Source organism: Geotrypetes seraphini, chromosome 2 (genome assembly GCF_902459505.1).
Source record: "Geotrypetes seraphini chromosome 2, aGeoSer1.1, whole genome shotgun sequence".
In the NCBI taxonomy this organism is placed as follows: Eukaryota; Metazoa; Chordata; class Amphibia; order Gymnophiona; family Dermophiidae; genus Geotrypetes; species Geotrypetes seraphini.
In genome coordinates, this window is record NC_047085.1 from 328,739,510 (window position 1) to 328,757,654 (window position 18,145).

Genomic DNA, 18,145 nt, shown 5'->3' on the forward strand with positions numbered 1-18,145 from the left:
AAAAGGGTACTTCAACTTATATTCATATTGTTTTATATTCAAGTATATAAGGTACATTAAAATAGTTTGTAAACCAAATACACAAAAATGTATCTTGTGAGCTTCCACTACAGACAATTTGAAAGCCAGAAGTACTAGGGCCCCCTGGAGGAATGAAGTTGTGCAGCTCCTGAACAGGTTCACAGTCAGGCAAGTGTTGCTGTCAGGGTGTGTCTTAAGTGAGCAAGGGGCCTTCTAATGAAAAGTATAAATACAATTTAACAATAAGTTTTTTAGGTTCATCATTACTGCATTGCATTTTATACTAGACAAGGGAGAAGATGAGAAAAAAAAGCATTATCCTCTTCACTATCTCACACTGCAAATAGTTGAATTATACTTACAGTTGTTTAGTCATCAGTGGCTATAACGCTATAGAATTGGGAAAAATGCACAGGAGAAATAATCTTTTATTGATAGGTAGCAGATAGCTATCAATATTGAACTACTGCCTCAATTTCAGAATGTCTAAATTTAGTTGAGTTTGATCATTGTTGCCTCTTTGTTGATAATAGGGCTTTCCTAGTCTCAAACTGGCAAAATATGTTTATGGAACAATAGAATGAAAATTCTTTCATGACTTTTTCATGTCGCCTGTTTGCTCTTTCTTACAGGTTGTCTATGTGACCGCTTCTTTGCCCTACTTTGTCCTCCTCATATATTTAATTAGAGGACTGACTTTACACGGAGCAGTAAATGGACTGACGTACATGTTTACACCAAAGGTACAGAAATAGATATTTTATGGTGAAAAAATGTATTTACAATAATACTTACAACAGACTATTATTATGAACTGTGGGAAGTCCGGAATATAATTTTTAAATAAAATAAAAATGTTATGCGATATTGCCTCTTCTTCCATGAAGCTTCTAAGAACCTGGTAGGCCCGTCCCAGGAGGTGCAAAGGAGCCAACTCAGGGGAGTCACAGGTTTGTTTATTTTTTTTTTGCTGGTTTTGACCCGTGATCGGGAGCGAGGGAGGGGGGCTTGTGGACCCGTGATAGGGAGGGATGGGATGGTTGGATAGGCTGGAGCCAGCAGTTGGAACTTAGGACAGTATCAGGTGGCCAGAAATATCAAAGAAAAGAGACAAGTTAATTTAATCATGTATTTTTAATGAGTACAACTAATGGGCAAACTGGATGGACTGTTCAGGTCTTTATCTGCCATCATTTACTATGTTACTATGTAGAAACAATGAACTTTTCAATACTTCATTTATTTGAGGTTCAAAAGATAGATAGATCAAAGTATCTATCTAATCTATCTATCTATCTATCTAATCTATCTATCAATCAGAAGTAATATTCTTTCTCTGAACAAACTCTGGGAAGACACCAAAGTGAAGCAGCAAATTGTTTATTTAGCATTCTTGCAAGACCGGGTGTCCAACAAGTAGGCACACCCGGCACACTTTTACTTCACATTATTTATTTTTTATTTAAAAAATTTCTATCCTGTTTACAACTAAACGGTTTAGATAGTTTACATACATAGTTTTAAAACAAAAACATGATAAAATAAACATAAAACCCGACCTTAAAAATCATGGCTGCAAAATAATACCATCGCTTTGTGTAATAGCGATTATGAGTAGTTCATCAACTCTACCAAAGAAAATTATTTCTAGAGAAAGGCATCTACAAATAACTGCATTTTAAGTAATTTCCTTTTTTTAAAAAATATATTCTTTATTCATTTTTTAATCTTACAAGTGTACAAATAATAAAACATTTAAAATTAAATACATCACTTGAATTTCTTTCTAGTATAACATATCAAATAAATAAATTTATTCCCTTCCCACCCACCCTTTCCTTTAGCATTTAATCAAAAATATACAAATATAAATATTATTTTCTATTGATTAAACCTACAGTAAACTTTAATCCACCCTCCTCCCATTTGCAAATATACTTTCAATAGAAAATGGTATCTACTCATTACAGTAAGTTGTCAATGGCCCCCAGATCCTTTCACGACAATTCCGTATCTGACCCACCAGAGAGTTCCATATCTTAACTCCTGCTAAACAAAAAGTCTTTTTACCAGTCTCAACAAGTTTATTTTCCCATTCCACCTCCTCTTGTCCACGTGCCCATTGGTTCAGGCTGAGGTGGCTCACATCCTATCAGCTCTCCCCTAAACTTCTTCCGTTCTCTCCTCCCCTATTTACATCTCCCACTACTCTCATTCTTCCCCTCCCAGAATGATCCCAACCCTTATTTTCTTTTACCCTTATATGGTCTATCTCTTCACCTACCCTCCCTGTCCTAACCTCAATCTAGGTTCATGGACATTGTTTCCTGCCTATGCTGCAAAAGCTGCTTATCTTCTATCTCGCTCAAGCAGTCTACTGTGTTACCCTCCCCCCCCCCCCCATGCTCCTGCCTATGCTCACCTGCAATAAGTAACATAGGGTTTCTCAATCACACAAATCTTAATAACCAGAGATAAAGTATATTTCATTTGATTAATCATGGTATGAGTAAAATTAACTAATCTGGAGATATTATGTTGATTAGATTTAGGGTCCATATTAGCTGACTGCCATAGGGTGATTGTAGCCCCTGGCTGAAGATTGTTGCTGTAATGATTAAGTTGACTTAATAAGGGGATATAAAAATAAGGGGAATAAATTCTTATTTACAAGAGAAGACTCGTGGCACCATGGCTAGCAGTAGTATATCCAATCTATAATTGGCTAACACTCATAATCCCTTGGGGAGAATGTTTGGACTTAATTAAGAATTAACTATTAAAGAAAAATTGAAATAATGGACATCAGTATGGGCCCATTACATACAAGCAGTAGTATAGCCAGAACTAAATTTTTTAGCAGGACGAGGTTATCTTGGGGGAAGGGCACTAGGCAGAGTGAATATTGACTACTTCCAATTCTCCTCTCATTGGTCTGTGCCCCTGATGCTGACTGGCTGAGCTAAACTTCAAAGGAAAGAAAGGAAGGAAGGGAAGGAGGGAGGTCACAGCTTACCTATGTCCATGTCCCTGGTAGCTAGGAGAGCTGAAAGCTCAGAGAAGGAAGAAACTGTCAGTCCAAAAGAGAAAAAATACATCTGTTGAATCATTTAGAAGGGAATGTGGCCTAGTGGTCAGAGCTGCTGCCTCAGCACCCTGAGGTTGCAGGTTGGATCCCAGCCTTCTCCTTGTGACTCTGGGCAAGCCGCTTAGCTCACCATTGCTCCAGGTACCACAGATAGATTATGAGCTTGCCAGGACTGATAGGGAAAATACCTAAGAGTAGCTGAATACTATTCAATGTATTGTAAACTGCTTTGGGTGAATCTCTTCATGTAAAGGCAGTTAATAAATCCCAGTAGCATTCAGGCAGTAGTTCGGTGCACTGTGTAGCGATACTTCATCTCCTGCTGGACTCAAATACTAATTGTTGAGGGATATAGCTACAGGTAGGTGGGGTGGGCCGGGCAGTAGTCTCCTTCCTCTCTTTTGGAGTTCAGCTCACCCAAGAAGCGTCAGCAGCAAAGGCCAATGAGAGGAGCTAAGAAGAGTCAAACTTGTGCATCCTGCTTAGCAATTCTGACTCATATTTCTGTCATATTACAGAATGCCAGAGCTTTTCTACAACCCTGGACATAGCCAGTTAAAATAGATGAAAATTATAACAAATTGATATATGCCAATCTTATGCAGAGCTGTCTGATTGCAGAGTATGTGTGTAGAGGGAGGGAAGACCCAAATGGCTGTGGTGCATCATTTGTGAATTCACTTGTACTTTTGCTTTGCCACTTGTGAATTAAGTTACCTCTGATTTCAGACAGTACGTCTATAAACCTAGAAGGGAATATAGGGCTTGAAGTGTACGCATACGCTGTTTGAATGGCTCCATTTTTCTTTTGTAGCTGGAGCAGCTAGCAAACCCTAAGGCCTGGATTAATGCAGCTACACAGATATTTTTCTCGCTGGGGCTCGGCTTTGGAACTCTGATAGCTTTTGCTAGCTACAACGAGCCAAACAACAACTGTGAAAAACACGCCATTGTTGTCTCACTGATAAATAGTGGCACCTCCATATTTGCCAGCATTGTGACTTTCTCCATCTATGGCTTCAAAGCAACCTTTAACTATGAAAATTGCCTGAGCAGGTAAGCAAATGTAGAACCTTTCTTGGTCTTCATGGGATGAAAGTATCAAAAATTTAAGAAACTCTTAGCTAAGAATTTTAGATTTCTTATTTCTGGCACCTAGGGGATAGCTTGGAGACTGTGATACAATAATAAATTCTTCATCAATGTGTTATTCTACAGTACTGTATATTAGCTTTTAGGGCCCCATAGGTCTTTTCTACAGAAATCTGTCCTTTCTTCCCTTCAAAGTATGCTACTATTTCTGGGGCTAATCCATCAACATTATAACATACTATCATTGATGACAAACTTGATAGCAGTGCACTTTTGAAACATTTAAGTACCTCACGGGACGTGTCAAAGTGGAAGATGATATTTTCTTTCTCAAGGGACCCTCGGCCACAAGAGGGCACCCGCTCAAACTCAGGGGCGGAAAATTTCATGGCGACACCAGAAAGTATTTCTTCACAGAGAGAGTGGTTGATCATTGGAACAAGCTTCCAGTGCAGGTGATCGAGGCAGACAGCGTGCCAGACTTTAAGAATAAATGGGATACCCATGTGGGATCCCTACGAGGGTCAAGATAAGGAAATTGGGTCATTAGGGCATAGACAGGGGATGGGTAAGTAGAGTGGGCAGACTTGATGGGCTGTAGCTCTTTTCTGCCGTCATCTTCTATGTTTCTATGTTTCTATGACCCTGGTCAACTCCCTTTTGGCAAGGATGGTTCATTCTATTCTAGAATTCAATGTGAGTTGCGAAGACAGAAGTCTTAAGCAAAATGAAATAAGATAAAACAATAATCTGAGCTTACATAATGAGAGTTAAATTTATATTCAGAAGAGAGTTGTTTCTTCAAAGTAGTTTTGAAATAAGTATGCTTTCAGGGCTTTATGGAATAGAATGGATGATGGTATGAGTCTAATCTGTAACAGAATATCATTCCAAATTGGAGCTACAGAACAATTTTTGGACTTTTATAGGGTCCGGATTGTTCCCTCTAAGCGGGCGGGTGTTGTGAGCAAACTTTTTTCACTGTGAGCTAAAAATATCGGGCGCCAGCAAGTTATGAGCCAAATAAATATGTTGCTTTCTACCACAGAACTTCCTTACGTTTGTATGGAATCTATCCCCTTTCAACTTTAGAGAGTGCCCTCTCGTTCTCCCTGCCTTAGCTACTAAGTCTATTCCCTTCAGTACCTTGAATGTTTCTATCATGTCCCCTCTCAATCTCCTCTGCTCAAGGGAGAAGAGGCCCAGTTTCTCTAATCTTTCGCTGTACGGCAACTCCTCCAGCCCCTTAACCATACGTGACAAAAAATCAATTCATGTAGCAAATGCTACATTTATCTTTTGGCATGGCCCATCATGTAGCAAATGCTATAACTGATGGGCCATGCCAAAAGATAAATATATATATACTAAAAAATAAAAATAAATATATACTAGGAGTAAAGGGGCATGCAATAAAGCTTTTAAGTAGTAGATTTAAAACAAACCTGGGAAAATATTTTTCATTCAACATGTAATTAAAAAAAGATTTGGATAATTTCCTTAAAAAATCTGCATGACATTATTAAGATGGACTTAGGAAAGCCCACTGCTTATTCCTAGAATAAACAGCATAAAATCTGTTTTACTCTTTTGCACTGTTGTGCTTTCAGCAAAATGTTTTAAACACAAAAACAGAAAATCACATGCACAGGCATTAGGTCACCCAGGCATCTAGAATTAGCAATCTTGCACAGCCAGCCTATGATTGACAGGAGCTGCCAAATCACATTGAAAAGGATGATAAGGAAGGCAGATAAGAGATGGTGGAAGGAAGACAAAACGAAAAGGCAAGAACAAAACTGAAGTAGAAACGAGCCAAACATACAGTATAGCATACAAAAAATGTATGTTTTCCTTTGGCTTCCAAAAACTGATTGGCATCCAAGTTCCCTAAAGTTTCACACAGTCATCTTCTAATAATGTCACCATATACAGTTGGCTTGCCAGAAATATGTTTAGGATGCCACTGCAACTCTACCAACAGCATATTAACTTAACAGTGTAGCTTCAAAATAACTGCATCTCTATCCTTCCCTCCCCCCTGTGGTTTTTAGCATATCTCTCTTCTCATTTCCTCCACTCAGATCTGATCATTCTCTGCTCTCTCTTCCCTTTTCTTCTCTGGTCTTCCTTCTCTATTTTCTGCCTCCATCTAAATTAAATTCTTTCTTACTATTTAGTCCCGTTTCCCTCTTTTCACTGTGTCTACACACAGCTTGTCACCCCTTTCCCTCACCCCTCCATTATCTTACTATTTTCTTCCCCCTTTATTTATCTCCTCCTTCCATCCAGTATGTGTTCTTTCCCCACTTCCATTCAGCATCTGCTCTCCCTTCTCAACTGACATCCATCTGCCTTCTGCTCTCTCTCCCTTCTTCTCACTTCCATCATCTGTCCCCTTCTCTCTCTCTCTCATCTCCTCCATTCCATCATCTGCCCCTTCTCTCTCTCTCTCTCCCCCCCCCCAACTTCCATCATCTGCCCCCCTTCCCCTCACCTTTGTGGGTCACTTTCTTTCCCCTGAGGGTGGCTCATGTCACAGGGGAAGCTTTGGCCGAGCAGAACCGCTTGATTGACAGTGGAACTTACTTGATTGATGTCGATGCTGGGGCCCGTTGCCGTTTGAAGGAAAAAAAAAAAAGGTGGAAAAAAGGAACCTGTAAAGGCGAGAGGAAGGGAAACCTCCAGGACAGCTGCTTTTTGCCCTCCTTCAGCGGCCCAAGAGTTCAGACCAGCAGCGGCAGCTCTGTATGCTTTTAACTTCGGCACAGAGCTGCCCCTAATCAATAGTTTAGCGCGGTTTCATGAGGCAGCCTCGGGGCCTTTGATAGCCGGCCCGCTTCGATGATGCGATGTGGGCCGGCCTAGCAAAGGCCCCGAGGCTGCCTTATGAAACCGCGCTAAACTATTGATTAGGGGCAGCTCTGTGCCGAAGTTAAAAGCATACACAGCTGCCGCTGCTGGTCTGGAGGTGCGGAGACAAGGCAGGAGGCAAACGCGGTGGAAGGCAGGAGTCCCGGCACAGCGACTGCAACAGGAAGTTGCAAGTCAGCTGACGCCGGCCTTTCGTTGCGGCGGGGACCGAATCCTTCGCGGACCGGCAAGATTTTGTTTGCGGACCGGCGGTTGAAGAACTGTGCTCTACACTGTGTGCGCTGTGACGAGAAACTTGTGCGCTGCGAGGTAATATTTTGTGCGCCAACGCACCCCAGCGCAGCTTAGCGGGAACACTACGAATATAAGGGGTAGACTCTGTCTCCAAGGTCTTTAAACGACAACTAACTCAGCAGTCAGTACTCTGTTTAATGTTAATTTCTTTGTTGACTCGAGAACAGATCCACAGGGGTGCAAATGAAAAATTCATTTTAATGAATAAATGTGGATGTTAACAATTTGGGGCCCAATATTAAAAAAAAAAAAGCTGAGCTCCTAAAGTTTTGCTCTTACATTGGTGCCCTATTTTTAGTCAGGAGCCTAAATCTTGAGCTGAAAATTCATCTTAAATTAGGAGCATAACAGTTATGCTCGTAGGGGTCCTTTTACTAAGGTGTGCTAACCGATTTAGCGCGCGCTAAAGATTAGCATACACTAAATGCTAATGCGCCCATTATATTCTATGGGCGCTAAATCGGTTTGCGTGCCTTAGTAAAAGGACCCCATAGTTTTAAAGCTGCCATTTGGTTGCCTTGATTTATGAGCCTAGAGCGGAAAACCAGTGCTAAGTTCCTAACTTCTTTCCTTAGCACCTAAATCCACCCCTGTTAACACCCACTTTTTGAAAACTCATTTATTTGTAGCTGCTTTTTTGTGAGGTTTAAGCAGACTTAGAGGTAGAAAGCAGCACATACACAGTGTTTATTGTTTTATTTTATTATGTATGTCCTTTAGGAAACCATCTAGGTGTAAACAGTATATAAATTTTTAAATTTTTTTTTTTTAAAGTTTTTAAATTTAAGAGTTCAGTGTAATTTTGAGTAAACCTTCTGCACTCAGCCCTAGAAAATTTCCAAATTAGCCAATTTATGAACATAGCTCTCAAAGTTAGGAGCATAAATCTTTGAATATCAGGCCCTTGATTTTTCCAAAATAAGCTCTGAAGTAGTCTTTGCAATCACTAGTGAGGTAAGTCAATCTTATCCTCTAGTGGTTATTTTTCCACCTTCTAGGACACCACATACAGGCCTCTGCTTCTGCTATTCCTTAGATCTTGACCTTGGTGTTATCCATTTCTCTAGCTCCAGGCACTATCCTCCCATATAAACCTTTTTCTCATGTCATTATACTCCATACAAATATTTATAGAGGTTTCTTCTTTTCTTGCACTACTAGTGCGTTAGATTGAATTGGTCTGCCCCCCTCACCTTGTACAGGTTTTAGTCCCTGGGCTTCCGAGGGCTCTGCATTATATAGGGGTGATAGGAAAGCTGCTGGGGAAAGCCTCCAGGTTCTTGGTTCCTTGGTTCAGGTGAGGCTTTGGCAGCACTCTCCTTCAATCCATTTTATTGCTTCTAGACCAACTCTAAGCCCTTTGCAATGAATCAGTTTGGCAGAAAGGAACCGTTAAGGTCAGGGAAATGGAATAACAAAGACCAAACCAAAGCCAAGACCAAGGCATAGGCGAAGACCCTTTTCCTCGACAAAACAGAGACTTATATAATTTAGGGTCCCTCAGTTCCTCCTTGAGTTCTTCCCCATTTTTAGGAACCCAGATAGAAAATAACTAGGGATATACTTTCTTATGTTGCTTCCAGGAAAGAATCAACCCTGAATGGGCCTGTAAGAAAAAATGTTCTTATTGCAAGGCTTTAAAGACACCCAGAAGACACTGTTCTTCAAACAGGACCCCCTGCCTCCCTTGGTAACAGCTCTGATACTCATAGGAATCCTATGAGCGTTGGAGCTGTTACCACTGTGGCCGGCGCTAAAAGCTGTGCTATGGTTTTGTAAAAAAAGGGGGGGGGATAGTTTAAAGAGGGAACATAATATGCAAATTTATGAAAAAGTGCCACAGAATTTTGACAAATCTTACATAATTTCCAAATTCTTGCTGCAGAATTATGAAAAAATTTGTTGTAAGAAACTGGGAGCTCTTCCTCCAATTAAAGCACAGACAGGATTCACTAGGTTTTCATGTTTTGTTGCAGCCCCTTCCTTCTCTGTTAGACAGCTGCATGGCGTGCACCGTTAAGGTAGAAGCATCATGCAGAGAAAACATGATAATTAAGAAAAATCTTTAGTTATTATAAAATAATTTGGAATTTTAGTAAATGGTCATAAGAACATAAGCATTGCCTCTGCCGGGTCAGACCAGGGGTCCATCGTGCCCAGCAGTCCGCTCCCGTGGCGGCCCCCCAGGTCCATGACCTGTAAGTGATCCTTTACCTAAATCGTGTATTCCCTATTCATTTACTGTCCTGTATAGTTACCCTCTATCTGTATCCTTCAATCCCCTTCATCTTCAGGAAGTCATCCAATCCCTTTTTGAAACCAAATATCGTACTCTGTCCTATCACCTCTTCTGGAAGCGCATTCCACCCTCTGAGTGAAGAAGAACTTCTTAGCATTTGTTCTGAATCTGTCTCCTTTCAATTTTTCTGAATGCCCTCTTGTTTTTGTTGTCCCCGCTAGTCTGAAGAATCTGTCCCTCTCCACCTTCTCTATGCCTTTCATGATTTTATAAGTCTCTATCATGTCCCCTCTAAGTCTCCGCTTTTCCAGGGTAAAGAGCCCCAGCTTCTCCAGCCTTTCAGCATACGAAAGGTTTTCCATGCCCTTTATCATCCTAGTCGCTCTTCTCTGGACCCTCTCGAGTATCGCCATATCCTTCTTAAGGTACGGCGACCAGTATTGGACGCAGTACTCTAGATGCGGGTGCACCATCGCTTGATACAGTGGTAGGATAACTTCCTTTGTTCTGGTAGTGATACCCTTTTTGATAATGCCCAACATTCTGTTCGCCTTCTTTGAGGCCGCTGCATATTGCGCCACCAGCTTCATTGTTTTGTCCACCAATACCCCAAGTCTTTTTCTAGGTTGCCTTCCCCAGTACCCTCCCTCCCATCATATAGCTGTACATCGGGTTCCCTTTCCCTATATGCAAGACTTTACATTTCTCAACATTGAAGCTCATCTGCCATCTTTCTGCCCACTCGCTCAGTTTGTTCAGGTCTCTTTGCAGATCTTTGCATTCCTCAACAGTTCTGACCCTACTGGATAGTTTTGTGTCATCCGCGAATTTTATAACTTTGCACTTCGTCCCTGTTTCCAGGTCATTTATGAATATATTGAACAGCAGCGGTCCCAACACTGACCCCTGTGGGACACCACTTGTGACCCCTTTCCAGTCAGAGTAGTGTCCCTTTACTCCTACCCTCTGTTTCCTGTCCGCCAGCCAATTCCTGATCCATCTGTGCACGTCCCCTACCACCCCGTGGCTCCACAGTTTTCTTAGTAGGTGCTCATGAGGTACCTTGTCGAAGGCTTTTTGGAAATCCAGATATACGATGTCTATGGGGTCACCCTTGTCCAATTGTTCGCTTATCCCCTCAAAGAAATGAAGTAGGTTCGTTTGGCATGATCTTCCTTTACAGAAACCATGATGGCTTGTTCTCATCAGATTATTTATTTCTAAATGCTCATTGATACTTTCCTTGATCAATGATTTGGCCATCTTTCACTTATTAAATAACCAAAGAAATAGCATTAAAATATGGAATTAAAATATGCATGTTTCATAATGCACATCAGTCTACAGATTTGTGCTTTATGTCAGGTTAATCTGAAATCTCCATTTCTATACTGAGGAACTGCAGTTTAACAACTTTGACAAATAGAATAAAAAATAGCCAGTCAGCCCCCACTCCCTTCCTTCATCTTTCCCTTTCTTCTACAACCAGAAAAAAGTCAGGGGAAAGGGGAAAAGCAGAGATCTGAGGAGTGGGAGAGAGTTTACTAATGGGAAAGTTTGAAATCTTGGCTATTTAAGAAATATTATTTAGACCTGTGTAATTAAGAAGGGATGGATTATGTGTGTTTTAATTCTGAAGTTGTCTTTAGGCCATTAGTTGTATTACTTTGGATTACTCTTGTATGTGATGATATAATCTGAGATCCACTTAAAACTTCTATTAAGGTTAAGGGAAATAGAAATGCCACAGTTAAATTAAATTAAATTCAAGACTGACAGAAGAATGCCAGAAATTACATTTCTGTTTTAAAAATCCTGCCAATAACCAGAACCAAATAGGGTGGCCAAATACTAGGCAGTTGCCAAGCTAATGTTCAACTAAGAATCTAAATCAATCTCAGCTCTGGTTTAGTTAGACTCCTGCAGCTCTGCCCATATTGAAATTAGTGGAAGCTTCTGCAAGCCATCACATTTCTTGAAAAAGAGATCAAAGGACTCTCTCAACTCTTAAAACCCAGAATGAGAATAGCATTGGGCCAGATTTGTTCTAAAAAGGGTTTTGACCTTAGCCTGATACAGTTCATTAACCCAGGCCAGCTGCAATCTGTTCTCCACATCGGGATGATTTCATTGATTGATTTCATTTTCTATCCCGTCCTCCCCAAAGAGCCCAGAATGGGTTACAGGTTGACATACATAATACACAGTTAACAATTTGCCATAGTTATATTACAAGTGTTTGGGTTTGGGGGGTTTTTTTGGAGGGGGGTTGGCACACGTGTTATCCTAATTTGACATATACTAAGTTTCTAATACCAATAAATTTATTTATTCAGTTTTCTATACTGCTTTCCCAGGGGAGCTCAGAATGGTCTGACATGAATTTATTCAGGTATTCAAGCATTTTCTCCTATCTGTCCTGGTGGGCTTACCCAGGGTCACAAGGAGAAGTGTGGCTTTGAACCCACAACCTGAGGGTGCTGAGGCTGTAGCTTTAACCACTGTGCCACACGTTCCCCTGTTACTCAATCTCTCTCCACTACTAACAAAAACCACACAACTGTTAATAGTAAAATGAGAAACAAACAAATAAATTGGTGCCTGACTCATCAAAGGACTTCTTCTGTGGACACAGTGTAGAAGAAAAGCCTCTACGAATCAGAGCCTAAATCGTTTCTTCAAATATCAGCTGAAACCAAATTACCTGAGTCTCACTGACTTCACAGGGTCATACTGCTGCTGACCAATACGTTTGATCTGGAAGAAGGACTCATCAATGCAGACAACCTTGCAGACATGAAAGACTTCCTGAATGCCAGCTTCCCCGACAAATATGCCTCTGTGTTTCCTCAGATTAAAAACTGCAGTTTGGAAGCTGAGCTGAACACGGTACGGTATTGTTAGTATTCATACTTTTCTTTTCAGCAGCTGCTTCTTACTGTTTACACAGTGTCGACGGCAGGAACTAGTAGTATTTTATTCCTCTGGGTACAGGAGAATCAAATATTACTGTATGCTGCCTTCATAAAGAGGTCTAGTGGACAGGCTACCCTTCTCATCCCGAATAAGATTCAAGACATCCTGTATCATACATCACATAATCTACGGTAACTCAGCCGCCTCTCTAATCAAACTCTTCTCTGTTGCATGGCCCGCCTCTCGCAAAATTCTTAACAGGATTCAGCGGAACCTCCCGTCGACAAAAAAATTCAAGTCCAAAAGAATTTTCCAATCCACTTTCATCTTCCTGGGCGTCAAAATTTGGAACGATCTAGCAGAGACAATAAGAACAGAAGCCAACCAAGACCTATTCTGAAAGAAACAGAAAACTCTACTCTTTGACAATTAATTTTACAAGATCTCCATACGTACCTGTTCTTTTGCATAGTATTATTAGGCTCTTCTTCTCCTCTTCCCCTTCCTTCCTCCATACCAGTGGTCTCAAACTCGCGATTCGCCAGGTACTATTTTGAGGCCCTCGGTATGTTTATCATAATCACAAAAGTAAAATAAAACAGTTTCTTGATCATATGTCTCTTTAACTATAAATTACAAAAGGAAAGATTTATAAACTATAGAGTTTTATCTCATGCAAAATTGTCATTTCTTTAATAAGACATTATTTTTTCTGAGGCCCTACAAGTACCTACAAATCCAAAAGGTGACCCTGCAAAGGGTTTGAGTTTGAGACCACTGCTCCATATGTACCTGCTCTTTTGCTTAGTATAATTAGGTTCTTCTTTCCCTCTTTCCCTTTCTTCCTCCCCCTACCTTTTCCTAGTCTAGGCCAAGCTCCCCTTTTCCTCTACAAGTCACCTAGAGCCTGTTTAGGTTTGTACGACACACAAATATTAGATTAGATTAGGCATGGAGTAATCCAGTGCATACACAGACCAGGGTAGGTGCAGTACTTAGCCTATGAGCCATATACTCAGGCAGTGACTCTGACAATGTCCCCGCTGTAACAGATAAACAGGAACAAAGCTTCCCACATAGAGAGTCAAAGAGAAAACGAGAACGTGCGAACAATACCACAGTATCAAGGTAAAACAATCAGGTTTATTGTGAAATCCAGAACAGGACCCGACACGGTCTGTGTTTCAGACAAACAGTATATATCAGCGCGTATCATGGCTTGTTGGCTTCTTAATACATATGTGCTGTTTGTCTCAAATGTGTTTGTTCAGATTGTGATGCAAATAAAACTCCTGAGGAAGGCACTATTTTGCCGAAACAAGGACCATGTCGGGCCCTGTTCTGGATTATAATATTCTTGTTATCCACATTTGAAAACTGATTTCACAATAATCCACATTATTTCACCTTGATACTGTGGTATTGTTCCCACTTTCTATTTTTCCTTTTTTCAGTGTCTTCCTGTGACAGCATGAGTTAAGTAGTAACATAGCCTAATCGGGTACATTTAGGAATTGGAGAAGGGAGGGAATTTTGTCTATAGGTCAACTGTTTAGGGCAGGGCTTGACAAACACTGGGCACCAGATCACCATGGAACTTAGAAATTGTACCAAGCATTTCACATCTCCCAAAATGTTTGTCCCTGGCTGCCTCCATCATACAAACAAGGTCCCTCCACCATGTACCAGATTCTCAGCACATTACAGGTGCAGGAACTGCCTGCTGATTAGACAAGAATCAGTACCTACACTGTACATCTCTAATGTGCTATAAAGCAGACACACAGTGCAAACAGTAGAGACCTTGTTTTGCGGTGGTATCGTTAATACACAGCAAGGTTTGAAATAGGGATGGATGGCTACACGAAGTCTACCAGCTGTTTTTCAAGGGATGGAGCTGCATTGCTGAAAAAATGGGGGAAGGTAAGTGAGAGTGAGATTGGTATGGCCCAAGCCACAGTGATAGATGATGCCAAGACACAAACAGCTATGTGGGAGGAATTGTTGGCTTCCTGTTGACAGCACATTGAGGCTATGTTTCTCCCAACATAATACATTGCAGGCTTGATTTACTAAGGTTTACTAAAATGTGGTAAAACCTTGTAATTGCCATGCCATAATTAACACATAGTAACTGATGGGAGCATGCTTAGCCTACAGTTATCACACAGTAAATGTATTGCTGATAATGTGGATGCGTCAGTATTACCAGCAATGCAACCACCATTTTCAAAATGGCTTCCTTTCCAGTAGAGATGTCTCTACTATTTTAGGTGTTTCATTGTACATTGCTTTGATATGTTGTCAAAAAAGGCAATTCATCAAATCATAATAAATATAAATATAATGCAAGTACCCCCACCCCCAACTTAGGTACCATGATCCTTCTATTCCTCATCCACCAATCTTCTCTTGGTTCCTACTGGAGTCTCCCTGGTGGCTAGTAGGAGACAGGAGTGATCCACAAATACTTATAAATCATGTAGGCCTAAGCTAAATCTGTATGTACTGGAGACACAGCATGTGCAAATTTCTCTAAATGCATATTCATTGTTGGAGAAGCTGAAAATCCAACAGACTGTAGGGTCCTCAGAACTGATTTAGGAAGGCCTTTTCTATTCTATTTTTTTGAGACTACATTTCTGTAAAAAGAAGTAGCAGCTATTAAATGTTTTTATTGCGTGACACGTAACTAAATACAGTGCTAGAGATATTTGGTTCATATCATGGGCAGGCTGTGCAAGGGACTGGCTTGGCATTCATAGTCTACTCTGAGGCAATAAAGAACATGGAGGTGTCCCAACTGTGGTCAATCCTTTATTTTTTGATGCTTCTGATGCTGGGACTGGGCAGCATGCTGGGGAATACCGCAGCCATCCTCACTCCCCTGACAGACAGCAAGTTCCTTTCCACCCATCTGCCTAAAGAGATGATCTCAGGTAAGTCAACCACTGCACAAAATGAGTTGTGTGGGCATGTGGGTGTGGTGGTGGGTTATTTCTGACTAGCTACTGGCTTTCTGTATCCTTAGTTTCCCATCCTTCATAGACCCAGAAAATATTTTTCAAAGTGTATGACTGGGAATTTAAAACAAAGAAACTCCTGAAGAAGATTTACCCATTGTTTCTATTAAAATAGGCAAATAATCAAAGTCATAGGTGTAGTTAGCTTGCTTAGCTTGGGGGCAGGAATAGCAAAGGATAGAAAATCATACTGGCAGTAGGAATAGGATGTTAATACCATAAGAGCACCTGAAGTATTTGAGGAGTGTCTCCTCAAACAACACCAGAAAAAGTAATTGGCAAGTGATCATTTTTATGAACACATCACCTATGGGCCCAATATTCGAAGGGAAGGGCTCCTGCCTGGTTAAACCCTATTGACTTGGACACCTGCCAATATTCAAAAGAACTTAACTGGGTAGGACCACTGAATGTTAGCTCTAACCAGCCCTTTGAAAACTGGTTAATCAAGGGGCAGTCCTTAGGTGGAGTTTGGGTGGAGCCGCTACTTAACTGGTTAGCAGATAAAGTTAGGACAGCATAAAAGCTGTCCTAATTTTATTATTGACCATTGCCTAGTTAACTTCCAGGTGCTGGAGCCTGGATATGACCCGACATTGTTAATTCTCCTCGTGGCAATCAGCTGCTTAAAAACTGCTACAGGCTGAATATTATCCCTTGCATTTCTAATGGATAATTTCCAAATGTAATCTTAACGATAATGCCTAGGGTCGGACCATTTTTTTCTCTTCTTCATCAGTGTTAACAATGGACAACTCCAAAACTGTAAGTGGACTTCTTACATACATACATAAATAGCTCTAAAAATGAGAGTATTATCATAACCAGCACTCTGTACCACCCATCTTATCCCCACCTAATATCTGTATTTGACCCCTCTGCTATAGGATAAGTTGCATTATAGAAAAGCATTAGGGCCATATTTGTTTGGATTTGTGCTTATTAGATGTTTCATAAGTATTATGTCATCATTTTAGTATATATTATATCTCATCTGAATTTCAGTGCTGGTAATAAGTATATTTTTGAAACTATTTCATAGTAGTCCTATTATTAAATTTCAATTTGCTGATTTTAACTCTACCTCATTCATTGTATTTATGTTTATATTTGGTCTTTTTACTATTATTTTGCTGTTAATACGAGGGCAAATCAAAAATTAAAGGCAATTGTTAAATTAGGCGATAACCGGAATAGAGCTAGCGAAATGCAACATTGCCAGTTGAATACTTCATCCATGCACAGTGCAGCATTCGGCCTTTAGTCGTGTGGCAGCCACAAGGTCAGAAACATGGACTCTCTATTGCAAGATTGCACATCGAAGAACATCGTGGAGTAGTGCGCTTTCTATGGGCAGAGGGAGTGAAACCTGCGGAAATTCACCATCAGATATTGACTCAGTATGGACATAACATCATGAATCAATGAAAGGCTTATGAGTGGGTTAAAGGTTTAAAGTGGGAAGAACAGGTGTAACTGCTGAAGGTTGTTCTGGCCACCTATCAACATTGCACACACAAGAGCACATTGACAGAGCAGACGCCTTGATTAGAGAAGACTGAAGGACAACAGTGTCTCAGTTGGCTGCAAATTTGGATATCAGCAATGGATCTGCATTTGCCAAAATGTATGACGACTTGGGATACAGGAAAGTCTGCAGACAATGGGTTCCCAAAGAACTTACTGATCTGCACAAGCAACAGCGTGTGGAGGTTGCGACCCAATTCCTAAGAGTATTCTGGAGAGAACTGACACAAGCAACAAGACGTGGGTGCAGCACTGCGACCTGAAGAGCAAAACACAAAGCATGATAAAGTAAAAGAAGCGGTGTCCACCTGGCTTCGGGAGCAGCCAACAAACTTCTTTTCTATAGGAATTCAGAAACTAGTTGCGTCGTCTTGCATCCATGGGGACTATGTGGAAAAGTGAAATATTCAATTGCTCATAGTTATTTCTATTAAAGTCGTTAAAAGTATTTTGCCTTTACTTTTTGATTTACCCTTGTACAATTGTAAGTTTTATGTTGAATTATACCTGCAATACTCTACCTTGGGTAAATTCTCTTCATAAAGGCGGTTAATAAATCCCAATCTATCATAATAAAACCCGAAGCACACATGCGCACTTTAATCTCTATGCTACGTGCGTTCGTGCTTTGTACTACCGTGCCGCACATGCGCAGTACAATAATTTGCCTGCCCCCGATCGCCTGTGCCTGCCTCAGCTGATTTCCTGCCTGCTGCCCTGATCTCCGATGCTGGCTGACTTCCTGCCATCTGCCTACACTGCTGGGACGCCTCTTCTTCTCACCCCCGGACTAGCAGTGGCAGCAGCTATGGTTTCATCAAGCAGCCGCGGGGCCTTTGCTAGGCCAGCCTACTTCGATAATGTGAGGCGGACTGGCCTAGCAAAAGCCCCCAGGCTGCCCGGGCTGGCGGATGCTGGACAGGGGCAGCAGGGAAGGGGTGCTGCTGGACAGGGGGGAGGTAAAAGGAAGGGAGAAGGGCTACTGCTGGACAGGGGAAGCAGGGAAGGGGTGATGCTGGACAGGGGGAAGGTAAAAGGAAGAGAGAAAGGCTACTGCTGGACAGGAGGAGC

The 18,145-nt window shown here is 41.1% G+C and overlaps 1 protein-coding gene across 1 annotated transcript in view; it reads left to right on the plus strand.

The window, feature by feature from the left end:
* SLC6A20 (solute carrier family 6 member 20) overlaps nt 1–18,145 on the plus strand; it is a 101,126-nt gene that overhangs the window by 55,385 nt on the left and 27,596 nt on the right. The window contains exons 5-8 of the mRNA XM_033930177.1: nt 654–764; nt 3,924–4,165; nt 12,335–12,497; nt 15,259–15,463. Of these exons, the coding sequence (XP_033786068.1) occupies nt 654–764; nt 3,924–4,165; nt 12,335–12,497; nt 15,259–15,463 (721 nt within the window). The remainder of the gene's footprint in view (nt 1–653; nt 765–3,923; nt 4,166–12,334; nt 12,498–15,258; nt 15,464–18,145) is intronic.